General features: G+C 43.4%; 2 protein-coding genes across 3 annotated transcripts in view; one reads left to right on the top strand and one right to left on the bottom strand.

The window, feature by feature from the left end:
• cdh23 (cadherin-related 23) overlaps positions 1-12,358 on the top strand; it is a 137,328-nt gene that overhangs the window by 99,312 nt on the left and 25,658 nt on the right. The window contains exons 22-37 of the mRNA XM_047334727.1: positions 307-496; positions 852-997; positions 1,321-1,540; positions 2,058-2,210; positions 2,387-2,500; positions 3,207-3,355; positions 7,445-7,505; positions 7,861-8,009; positions 8,587-8,722; positions 9,250-9,638; positions 9,972-10,073; positions 10,227-10,229; positions 10,347-10,496; positions 11,081-11,209; positions 11,637-11,765; positions 11,972-12,199. Coding sequence (XP_047190683.1) covers positions 307-496; positions 852-997; positions 1,321-1,540; positions 2,058-2,210; positions 2,387-2,500; positions 3,207-3,355; positions 7,445-7,505; positions 7,861-8,009; positions 8,587-8,722; positions 9,250-9,638; positions 9,972-10,073; positions 10,227-10,229; positions 10,347-10,496; positions 11,081-11,209; positions 11,637-11,765; positions 11,972-12,199 — 2,448 coding nt within the window. The remainder of the gene's footprint in view (positions 1-306; positions 497-851; positions 998-1,320; positions 1,541-2,057; positions 2,211-2,386; positions 2,501-3,206; positions 3,356-7,444; positions 7,506-7,860; positions 8,010-8,586; positions 8,723-9,249; positions 9,639-9,971; positions 10,074-10,226; positions 10,230-10,346; positions 10,497-11,080; positions 11,210-11,636; positions 11,766-11,971; positions 12,200-12,358) is intronic.
• On the bottom strand, positions 3,411-6,155 carry LOC118283357 (uncharacterized protein C10orf105-like). 2 transcript variants are annotated; one of them, XM_035605231.2, is made up of 2 exons: positions 6,028-6,155; positions 3,411-4,654 (listed from the first exon to the last, which is right to left on the bottom strand). In XM_035605231.2, exon 2 carries the CDS (start codon positions 4,640-4,642, stop codon positions 4,142-4,144), a length of 501 nt encoding a protein of 166 aa, XP_035461124.1. In that variant the 5' UTR covers positions 4,643-4,654; positions 6,028-6,155; the 3' UTR covers positions 3,411-4,141. The 2 variants fall into 2 exon arrangements, with proteins under 2 accessions (XP_035461124.1, XP_035461123.1); XM_035605230.2 differs by having other exon boundaries at positions 6,022-6,143.

Genomic DNA, 12,358 nt, shown 5'->3' with positions numbered 1-12,358 from the left:
GGGGACGTAACCGTTTTTTCTTCGAGCTGACTGATGTAGTTGAGCACTTGGAGAGGGGAGCATGTGTGAAGATGCTCCGGGTTTTTTGCGTATTACTATTACCATTACCATCATTATTGTAAATACTGTAATTCTCTTTCTCCCACATCTTTAAGCTCTCCTTGTTAATCCACTCGTGTTAAACCATACACTTTAAATCAAGACTTGATGAGGTCGAGTTTGTGATGAGAAACTTACCTCTTGTTGAAGGAATTCGCACCAAAGGAAATGTTCAAAAAGTATATTTCCTGTCTCTTCCCTGTCCAGGTGTTGGCAGTGGATCCTGACAATAGGGAAAATGGGACGGTGGTGTACAGCATCAGTCCAGAAAACCCCTTCTACACCATCAACAGCAGCACAGGGAAGATTCGCACCAGTGGGCTAACCCTGGACAGGGAAAGCTCCGACCCCAAGGATGCAGTGCTCATGAGAACCATCATCATCTCAGCTGTTGACCGTGAGTAGTGTGTGTGTATGTATGTGTTTAGTGGTACGTCCGTGTCCATTTGCTCTTCTCGTTGCCTTTCATTGTGTCAATTTGTCTCCCGTCAGGAAACACCTAAACAATCTGTAAGCAAGCTCAAATTGCATTATATTATTTTCAGTAAAGAGCTGTCAATTCTCAGAGATTAGCCTCTTTCTCCAGGCCTCATTTTTCAAGTTTTATGTTGACCATGAAACTTTTTACTGTGGCTAATAAACTCCTCTGACCATGAGATGTCGGCTGTGTGTGTGTGTGTGTGTGTGTGTGTGTGCGTGTGTGTGTGTGTGTGTCTGTTTCACTTCATGTGTCCCACTGACGCCCTCTTTAGGTGGTACACCTCAACTGCGTGCATCGGCAAGCACCACAGTATTTGTCAACCTGCTGGATCTCAATGATAATGACCCAACCTTCCTCAACCTGCCCTTTGTGGCTGAAGTGCCAGAGGGACTGTCTACCGGATCCTCAGTTTTTAGGGTAAAACTTGAGAATATATTCACATATGATAGAATTTTGCGATTTTTCTTTTTATTATTTTCCTTTTCAAATTTGAATGCAGTGCAAATTCTCTGGACAGTTATAGCACGTACATGCCCTTTGTCTACTATTATTATTATTCACTACAAAAACTTACAGGTAGACTTGACTTAGTATGTTGGGATGAAGTTTAACATTAATTAGAGAACTTTATATGGTAATTTATCCAGCATGAATTAATATAGCTTGTGTATTTTTCAGCAAGTGGCTTAAGAGGAACACAGGCCATTAATGTTTTCCGGATTGCAATGCTTCTCCTCTAGGTCCAGGTGGAGGACCCGGATGAGGATAAGAATGGTCTGATCACAATGGCGTTACAGATGGGTATGCCTCGCCTCGACTTCTACCTGAACACCACCACTGGCATCCTGACCTCCACAGCAGTCCTGGATCGAGAGCAGATTGGACAGTACCATTTGAGGATTATAGCCTATGATGCGGGGAAATTCCCACGCACGTCCACTTCAACCCTCACTATCACGGGTGAGATGATGACGATCAGAAAACGGGGTTCGATTTGCCTTTGCTCTCGCTGAAATTATCCCACATATGAAACTGCTGAGCCACATAGTGAATGGATTCTGAATGACATGAGGGGGTTACTTCAATATGGCACCACTGACATCTCAGGAATCTGAGAAGGATGCTACCACCTGCTGGTGGGAAATTTAAAAAAAGTTAACAGCTGTTAACATTATAAGCACAGAGTGGGGAAACTGAATAGGATTTTTTTTGACATTTCAAGTGAATTGGATGAGTCTGAAGCATCAATATATATTTTCAACGGTTTCATAGAGATCTGTTTCACATCACTTACAGGGACCTCTCACTTCCCTCTAAGCAGCACATCCACAATGAGTTCAGCACAAACATCAAAAGAGGCAGTTGTTTTATTAGTCTTTCTACTCTCTGCACCGCCCTGCTGCCTTATTTGTCCTCATGTACATCTATTTGTGTGTCCTCGTGTCTCTCTGTCTGTCTGTTGGCGTGTGTGCGTCAGTTCTGGATGTAAATGATGAGACACCCACCTTCAACCCCCGCGTGTACAATGTTTCCCTGAAGGAGAGTGTACCTAGAGACCACATTGTAACACGCCTCAGCTGCTCTGACAACGACGCTGGCCTCAACGCCGAGCTTAGCTACTTCATCACAGGTCAGAGGTCACAGTGGGACATGTTATACAGTATGTGTTTGTGGGCTGCAGTGTTGTACAGTTATGGGGACCATGTGCACGTTCAGATCCTTTGTCCATCCATCCATCTCTGTGTGAATTTTTTACTAATATGCTGTAAATTCATTTGGAATTTTGTTTGTGTTTTGTATTTTTAGGCGGTAATCAGGATGGTAAATTCAGCGTGGGCTTCAGAGACGGAGTTGTTCGGACAGTGGTTGGCCTGGACAGAGAGACCCAGGCAGCATACACTCTGGTTGTTGAAGCTATAGGTGTGTCATTAGTTCATATGTTTTATTAATGACAGAGCACCTTCATCCTCCTTTACGCTCCTTGTTTTTACATAGTCTTTGGTTATATTTGTTATTATAGAGCTTGTTTTCTTACTTTTTTTGTCATCTTCAAAGCTGCTCCATTCTACTTGTGTATGACAATGATGAAAAAAAAAAGTGATGCCTGCAAATCTGCAGTGATTTCAGACTATTGCTCAACTGCCTTTGTTCCTGTTTGAAAAGAAAGAACAAAAACTCTGCGGTTTCCTGTTTTGGAAGCCAGTGTGGCTTATCTGCTAAAGGGGCCAAAGGCACAAAAGAGGGGAGAAGAGGCTGAGATAGTGTAAAACTGTGCAAGAGAGCAGATTTACATACTGTATATTGTCCTAATTCACAAGCAGCTGAAAATTAAGTTTTGTTAAGTCGACAATGTTCCAGTCTTACTTCTTTACATTAAGCTTGATTTGTTTCTGCTCTGCTCTCAGATGATAAATGGATTGTTAAATGTAGAGTATTAATACAGAGCCATTTCTTCATTTGTTGTAGTGATATACTGCAGATTTGTAACTTTTTAATCATCCATGGCTTTAGCCTGTGGCACAGCAATGAAATGAAAGGCATGTCTATTGCAGTTTTCCTGGCGTCAATGCAAAAAATTGGCATTAACCTGAAGGATTGTAACTTTTGTGTGTGTTTCTGCACACAGACAACGGTCCAGCGGGCAGCCGGAGGACGGGCACAGCCACTGTGTTTGTAGAGGTGCAGGATGTCAACGACAACAGACCCATCTTCCTCCAAAACAGCTATGAGACCAGCATATTGGAGAGTGTGCCCCGGGGAACCAGCATTCTTCAGGTAGCAAACACAAACAATACTGAGCGCCTCTGAAAACATACTGCACTTTCACCAGTCAAACTTAAAAGTCACTTTATTTCTTCACGTAAAAATTACAAAACACAAAGAATCGGTTAGCGAGGGGTCTCTGTTTGGCTCACAGACCATGTTTTGAGACCGACATGAAATCACATGTTTAAATAATTCATAGTGTTTGTCTTCATTCGAAAATGAATTCCCAGGTGGATAGGGTTTACGACATCAGAACAATTGGCGGTGATGATGTAGATGAACAACACTTTGTCCCTGGACTTTTGAATGTGATTGGTGAAAATGAAAAATTATTTTTGAAAAGATATTATTTTTTTACTGAGCTGCTGTTATACTCTTTGGAAAAACTTAAATGCAATCAAATCAGACCAAATTTAATTGAGGGCAGATTTGATGAAGCATCAAATCCTTACTGCGAGATATGTAATCGAATTGAGTCGTTGTGGGATTAATTCAAATTCACCTCCAGTGGATAAACTGCAGAAGGGGGTGATCGTGAAAAAAACATTAATGTCCAACAATGTTACCTGCTACTATAGTGAAGGCAAAATGGTCAGTCCCAAAAAAACGTGTAAACTTTTCAGACTGTCTTTTTGATTGCCTCACATACTTTGTAGCAGACCACATCCAATTAGAGCTCAGAGTAAGTAAAACAAAAAATTCTTTCCACGTACTTTCTCTTCGTCCACATTCATCCAAATATACAGTGTGTCACATTTTTGGGAACATTCAGTCAAACCTCAACCTGTCCTCGAGTCAGATTTCAGTGACATAGTCGAATAGACATGGCATAGTGAGGTGAGGCTCCTTGCTGGCTTCTGCCTGTGGCGTCTGTCCTGCCGGCGACTGCGACGCACGTGTGCTCTCCCGCTCATGTGGTCTGCGATATGGCGGGCGTCTGAAAGACAGGTTATACGAACGCCGATACGAGCCCAGTCTCTTCCACACCTTGAGCTGGGGCTCACTTGATTGGCTTCGTCCACGGGTCAAGCTCTCCCCTGGACCGCAGCCTGCGTCAGAGTCACCATCCTGTTCAGAGGGCCGGCACACTGCCAGGAAGGCCGCTAACCCCGCCAGCAGCAGTGATAAGCCCAGCACCACGATGATGGTGAATTCTGGGTCGTGGACATCAGATGAATAGGATGGAGGCTCTGAGACGGTGGAGGAGATGTTTGTGGTTGTCAGGCTTGACAGAGTGATGTTTTCTGTGATGTTGGAGGTGAAGGTGAAGTTGAAGTCTGACTCTGTGGTGTTCATGTTGCCTTGGCCCTGAATGGAGAAAATTAGATTAGATAGGAGGTATGTCAGCATGTTTAAGTGAGGACGTGTGTGGTCATATACTGTGTACTTTACTTGCCAAGTCAAACCAAGCTACGTAGGTGTATTTGGTTGCTTCTTTTAACTTTATCAAACATGCAAAGGATACAATACATGCACACACGCACATGCACAGATGTGCACAGAAACGCCTGCCTGCACATGCAGATGTGGTGTATGTTTGGCATTTGCGGCAATTATGCAGCTATTAAATCAAGGACCACAAAGCAGTCAATGCTTGACGGGCTTTCTTCAATGTAGAACAAATTGGGTTTATTAAAATGGCCCTTGTAAAATGCAAGGCACCCACCTCTTCTACCTCAGTCTCCAATTATCCCCCCACCCAACCCTTATTCTGTGTGCCCCCATCTTCACTATCGTAACATTTGTAAATGTCATTGTCCCTAATTCAGCGGAGACAAAGCATGGCTTATCGGTTTAAGGGAAACACAGTGGGACGTGAAATTATTTTTAAGACCAAATGCCAGGAAAGCTGTGAAAAGGCCACTGGAGCAGGATGGCTCGTTAGAGAGTCAGTTCATTAGTCAGCGCCTCCAAGTACATACGCTGCAAGTTCACACACACACACACACACACACACACCCACACAGCTATTCAAGCACAAACTTTCTTTCTCACTCACACATATTGTAGGGTGCGCTGCACATGCTGGTGATTAGGCACGATGCTCTTAAACTTGGCAGCTGAGCTGTAAGGTACTCTCCCTCTCTATCACCCCACATTGTTGCTCCTCCAGATCTGACTGCTTTTGAAACAATGAACTCATTTTTTAAACGTCATCTAACCTGTTCACATTTGTAAAGTTTGACCAATTGTGTGCTCACAAGTTCTCCAATAATTCCTTAGTAGGACATGCCATTACTTATTACATCATTGTTTCGCCTTATATTGCCTCTTGTTTCTGATATATGGTATTTTTCACCATATCATTATCTGCATAGTAGAAGAAAAAAATAAATGCGACCCTCTTTCATATCCATTCTCCAAGTAAGTCGTACCAAACCAAATGCATGCAACAGCCTCAACACGCTCCCTGAGACAATGTGCTGTTACTTCAGCACATGTCAAGCAGCTTACATGTCAAAATGTAAATTTCATGAATTTCATTTTAAAAGACTTCACAGCAGATCACAAATATATAATGTAAGAGACATTTGTGAGAAGGTTAACAGTCTTTCAACCTTAAGATTTGAAAGAATTGAATACATTTCTTCGCGTTTTGGAGGAAAACATAACTTTTTTTTCTACATATTTCACCTTCGTACTCTGACAGAAACTCCTTAAATGTATATACTCACACCCACACTTTAGAGACTCTTTAAAACAGCAACTTGTTTAGTTCCAGTAACTGAGGTCAGACCTGTTTCTTGGCTCCACACACTTGTTTTTCCCCCCTAAAACTGCTGCTTTCCCAGAGACAGAGGGGGAAATGTGGGGTGGGGGGGAAGACGGGAACAAGGAGGACAAGGGGGTAAAATGGGGGGAACAGCAATCATGGTTGAAATATCTCACAATTGTTTTAATCCCAAGGAGCCAAGACAACAGTTTGTTTTCCGAGCCGTGCAGAGGCTTAGCGAGTAATCTCTCTGTGCTTCCACTTCCACGTTCTAACACTTAAAACATCTGTCTCTGCAATGTATTCTAACACTTTATACACCCCCTTTTATGGCCTAAGTGGTGCAGTCCGCTGTGTAATGCCCTATTCATCACTCTCCAATCTGAACCCCCTGCCTCTTTTTTTCCCCCTGTCTTCCCCTCCCCTCTCCTCCTCTTTCTCCTCTCCTCTCCACATCTCTTTATAAAGCTAATGAGACTGAAGTTGGGCCTCTCTTCATAGAGGGAGCGAGAGAGAGAGCAAAGGAGGACACACAAACACACACAGGGCAATGTGAGAGATTGTGAGTGACTGTGTGTGCGTGTGTGCGTGTGTGCGTGTGTGTGTGTGTGTGTGTGTGTGTGTGTGTGTGTGTGTGTGTGTGTGTGTGTGTGTGTGTGTGTGTGTGTGTGTGTGTGTGTGTGTCTCTGTCTCTGTATGCAGTAGAATATGCACTTTGTAGGCATCTCCACAGGTTTTTGACACGTCCGCAGAGGAGTGGGTTGTGACATGAAGTCAGTCTCATCCAGTGCCAGCGGCTCTGTGCCTCTCTGGATTCAGAAGTCAGTCTTATGACATGGCCCATTCTCCAGCAGCCCAGCGTGCTCCCCTATTTATCCGTGTATGCCGTGGAGCCATGCTGTCTGTGCTGGGTTCGGATTTTTGGCTGCTACCGGCTATTTCCCGGTGACAGAGCGAGAGAGTGCCTCACTGCCAAACCATGATGGGGTTGTTGTGGCAACAAGACACTGGGCACCAGTGAATGTGTGGTGAATGAGGAAGTATACTGATTTGTCCATCTGTTTATAGAAACCAACAAAACAGAACAAAAACAAAAAAAGGTTGTAAGAAATATACTGTCTATTGTGTGACTTTATAGAATAAACACTCGAGGTAAACACAGAAAATCCAAACTTTCTGGAAACCAAGTCTCCTAATGGTTTAAATATTGGCACATGCATATTTTGCTATCATCAATGTTAGAATGAAAAAGACAGTTATAACTTTGCAATTGCACCAGTTGAAAAGGGAGAATAATGACATTGGTTTGTGTTTGTCATTGTAGATTTTGTTGTGTTTTGTGTCCCTGTGATCTTAACAGTTTCTGCTTGTGTGTGTCTACACAGGTTCAAGCTACAGATGCAGACCAGGGGGAGAATGGCCAAGTTCTGTACAGGATCCTCACTGGTAAGGGCCTTGGTCGCAAACACATGCAAAAACAGGCTCTGAAGATGCGCTATACTGAAACACTATTAAGATTGGTTGCAGACAAATTTCCCTAATGTGAATGATTCAACATTTTGTGGCAAAATTCTTCTGAACCTCAGGTTTGATCATTACTCATTTCCAATGAAATGTCTAGAAATGGTCAGTGAAATTACACTGAAGTCAGTTTTATCATTTATTATCTCACCCCAGAGGCAGATGCCTCCAGTGAAGTAATCTTAATGTGCATTTCTTTTTTTGTAGAGGCCTCTTTAACTGTCCCTCTCTCTTTTTGTTGTGTGCGTGTCTGTTCTTGTTTGTGAATACATGCATACAGGCAACAGCAACAATCTGTTTAGCATAGACAGACAGAGCGGGCTGGTGACAAGAGGCCTCCGGGCTCTGGACAGAGAAACCAGCAGCTCCCATGTGTTGGAAGTTGAGGCCTTCAACAGTGACGAGGGCAGCATGAGGAGCTCCGTGAGGGTGAGGAGAAGTGGCGATGCTATAATGTGCAAGATTCTTTTTTTTCTGCTGTTTTGCAAGTAGTTAGTATTTTTAATATACCTTTTAAGATTAAAAATAAATGAAAGACGAAATGTTTTTATTGCCTGCCCCTCATGACATCTATATGACGTCTATAAATGTGGACTTCAGAATATCCTAACCCTTAATGCCTTGTTCACACTTTTCTAACCCCCGATTTTCCATTCGCTGACAAATTGTGGAACTGGCCTGACAAAAGCCCCAGATTGGAGCCATATCTAGACTAATCGCTGACAATGACAGCGAACAGGACTACTGCGTAGTCGGGGGTTTCTCCTGGTGAAAGACCGTGTCCTGTGCAATATGAACTCACGACTGCAAGACTTCCAATCAAAAGACATCAATTTGTGGAGTGTGAACTTTGCATAACTCAGACTCGGATATGGACCATATTTGTGTCTGTAGTCAGATTTTGATTTGATGCGGATTGAAATGACAAAACCCTTCCCTCAAGATTCTACTCCTTAAAGATAATGTGTAGTTGATGTAAAGCTACAAAAAAATTATGCCCATGCAGGTGATCATTTATGTGGATGATGCCAACGACGAGGTGCCAGTGTTTACCCAGCAACAATACAACCGGCTGGGCCTCAGGGAGACGGCTGGCATCGGCACCTCTGTGATCGTGGTGCGCGCCACAGACCCCGACACTGGTGAGTCTCATGTCAGATCCATCAGAGGACCGGAGAAGACAGGGTGGAGATTGATGGTCGTTTTTTCCAGTCGACTGACTCCCTTGCTAGCTGTGTTTTTAAACAACTCGCTTCTGTTCTGCAGTCAGTAGATTGCAGGTCACACAACTGTGTTTACCTTGTTACTCCACACCAGCACGTAAAAAAAACAAGTCATATTCATTGTAACGTACATTTCTTCTTCTGCTCCACATTTCAGACTTCCTCAATTGACTTCCCCTGTTGTGAAGTGTTTTTTAGATGCCTCATGATGCATTTGCTACTATGACATACATTTTCCAAAGCATTTGAGCCGTCTGGAAACTGAAATAAACACAACTTCAACTGAAATAATCACCACGGTGTGTCGACAACAGTGTTAAATAAAACACAGGATCAAGTCATTTTTATCCTGCTAACCATTTCAAACTCTCACAGTAGTTGAAAAAGTCTTGCCAAGTTTTTATTGTAAGCAATTCCCAGTCAACCAACTTCTTCTTCCTGTCCAGGTGATGGTGGAGCTGTCGCTTATGCCCTTGTGTCCGGCTCGGATCGCAAGTTTGAGGTGGACGTAAGCACTGGCCTGGTAACCACGGTGGACTACCTGGACTACGAGACCAAGACCACCTATCTAATGAACGTCTCGGCCACTGACCAGGCTCCACCTTTCCACCAAGGTTTCTGCACCGTCTACGTCACGTTGCTCAATGAGCTGGACGAGGCTGTGGCCTTCTTCTCCGCCGGTTACGAGGCTTCTCTCCGCGAGAACATCGCCACGGGGACAGAGGTGGTCCAGGTGCAGGCCCAGTCGGCCGACAACTTGAACCAGCTGACTTACCGCTTCGACCCCGATACGTCGCCTGCAGCTCTGGCCCTCTTCAAGATCGACAGCGTCACGGTGAGTGAGGGAGCAGTGGAGAAAAGTTCAGTGAGGATGTTAATACTATGTACATGCCAATTAAGACCGCCACCTTCGGTAAGATATGTTAAATTCATGAACTGCAGTGTGATTTGATAACACCTCTTCCTCCTTGTGCTCTCGTTGCTGCATGACTGTAAGATGATCAGAGAGGCTGTCTTTTTTGATTGTTCTGATAGATGAGAAATGGGGAATTTGTGTTGTTTCTATGATACTTTATAGTCGTCCTCCATCCTCTTCCCTGTTCCCTTTCTGTCACATACATTGGATTCTTTATGGAGGTGACATACGCTCTTGTATTTGATGTTTCAGGGGAGAATAACAGTGACAGGTCTGCTGGACAGAGAGAAAGGGGACATGTACACCTTGACTATTGTAGCTGATGATGGGGGGCCGAAAAAGGACTCCACCGTGGTATGTTGCTTCATTGTGAATTTTGTCTTCAAGCCCTATGTCTATTTCCATGTGCAGTTTTGAATGCATTACAGTATGTGTTGTATCTATTCTGTTATAGAAAACCTAATGGCATTCCTCTTTTATTCATTGCATCTCTCATTGGGACTGCAGAAGGTAAGACTTTATGTTCTTAGAACATAGCTTAGAAAACAAAGTTTAATTTATCTCAAAGGTAAGTATCACTTCAGTGATGTGTTGTAGAGCGTACATTTGATCTTACTTCTTTAATAGGTTTCAATCACCATTCTGGACGAGAACGACAACAGCCCAGAGCTTGACATCACTTCTGATACGTCGGTGGACATCCCAGAAAACACACCCATGGGGAAAAGAGTGGCTGTGGTTCTGGGAAGGGACAAAGATGCTGGATTAAATGGACGGGTGAGATTGAAAAGGAAAAAAAAATTTCAATAGTGCACTCAAAAAATCTCATCTAAAGTTTGAAAATCTTACAGTATGTGTGGCACTGAAACATCGATCATCACCACACTAGACAACTAACAAGAAGACAGGTCCTGATAACATATTTTACCCTGTGTTGATTTGACAGTAACCCGTATATACCGACACAGCAATAAACAAATTCTCTTCATGGCACAAAACAGAAAAAATTCCCTCTAGTCAAAATTGTGCGATCAGTTTTTGTCCATAACATACGGTCAACGGGCATGTATGTATATATTAATAATGCACAGATAGCTTTCTTTTTAAATCATGAATTCTTTTGCTCTTGTTTCTGATGCTCTGTGGGTGTCTCCATTGATTCTTTGACATGTGCTGTGATCTATTCAAGATTTAGAGCCTGCCCAGTGAAACACAACTTTTAAACTATTTAAACATCAACGGTAACTTTATGATGAAAGTTTTTGACAGAACCTAAGCTGGTGCTGCAGTGTGATCTTTTACTCTCAGTCTGCCCCGTTGTCTTTGACTCATTCTGACTCATTTCTTTCTCTCTTTGTCAGGTCAATTTCACTTTGGTGGCAGGCAACATGGAGGATGTCTTTAAAGTGAAGACCGTGAACCACACGTATGGGGAGGTTTTTGTCAATGCACCACTGGACAGGGAGTCAGTGGACCGCTACCTACTGAAGGTCAGGCAGCAATCCCCATGTAGTTATGACATCTTCCACTACATATTGCATCTTAATGTGAATATCGCTCTGACACACTTACTGCCACAACCCTGCCTTGTTTTCTAACCTCAGCACACAAAATAAATTGATTACCAATCCAAAATGTGTCATCTAGGAGGAACAGACTGTTATGACAACAGTCATTTGTGTATCAAATAATGTTAACATTTTAGGATTAACACATAAAGTAAAGCGTACTGCATCTAGTATCCCACCGCCACTTATGGCACAGAAGTACCAAGACTGAATGTCAGATTTGCTTTTAACCAAGCAAATTAAGACATAACTATACTTGATCTCACTTTGCACCCTTTGTAATTGTAGGCCATGGGTCCTCAGACCTACATGTAAGTATGCACCAATAAATGTGTGTGTGCTGTTACAGGTGCGTGCCAGCGACAATGGTTCACCTCCCAGACACACAGACCACTCCCTCACCATCAACATCCTGGACATCAATGACAATGCTCCCGTCATCGAAAGTCAGAGGGGCTACAATGTCAGCATAAGTGAGGTAGGGACGCACTCACACATCACATGGAGCATTTGACTGTTTCTTTAAACATGTAGTTCTTGAACTGAAGCTGAACAAGGTCATAGATACTGGTACATGTGCTGACTTTTTTATGTACAACAATATTCAACCTTTTGGTCACAGGTTTGTATTTGTTCTCCTGCAGCCAACCATTAATGTGGCATCTTTTATGGTTTGAATTGCAGAATGTTGGAGGAGGTACGTCGGTCCTCCGTGTGATGGCCACCGACCAAGACATTGGCCCGAATGCCATGCTGTTTTACTACATAACTGCCGGAAACCAAGATCTGACCTTCCGCATGGACCGCGTGACGGGGGAGATGGTGACACGGCCAGCCCCTCCTGACCGAGAGCGTCAGCAAGAGTACAGACTTACTGTCACTGTGGAAGATGACGGGACGCCCCCTCTGTCGGTAATATGCAGTACAATGTTTTCTTCTGGTATTAAATCATAAAAACGTTTCTTCTTCACATCTCATTCGGAGCCCTCTACTGGTCAGTCACCGTGCTACAAAAAAATCTGACCTGAAAGATGTGCTCTTCTGAGGGGTTTGGTCCTCTATTCACTTCCT

The sequence above is a fragment of the Scophthalmus maximus genome, chromosome 10, assembly GCF_022379125.1.
Source record: "Scophthalmus maximus strain ysfricsl-2021 chromosome 10, ASM2237912v1, whole genome shotgun sequence".
In the NCBI taxonomy this organism is placed as follows: Eukaryota; Metazoa; Chordata; class Actinopteri; order Pleuronectiformes; family Scophthalmidae; genus Scophthalmus; species Scophthalmus maximus.
This window is presented reverse-complemented; position numbering and strand designations above follow the sequence as displayed.

Bases quoted from the DNA above. Each gene is read 5' to 3' on its own strand.
- LOC118283357 (XM_035605231.2), bottom strand. From the start codon at position 4,642: ATGAACACCACAGAGTCAGACTTCAACTTCACCTTCACCTCCAACATC.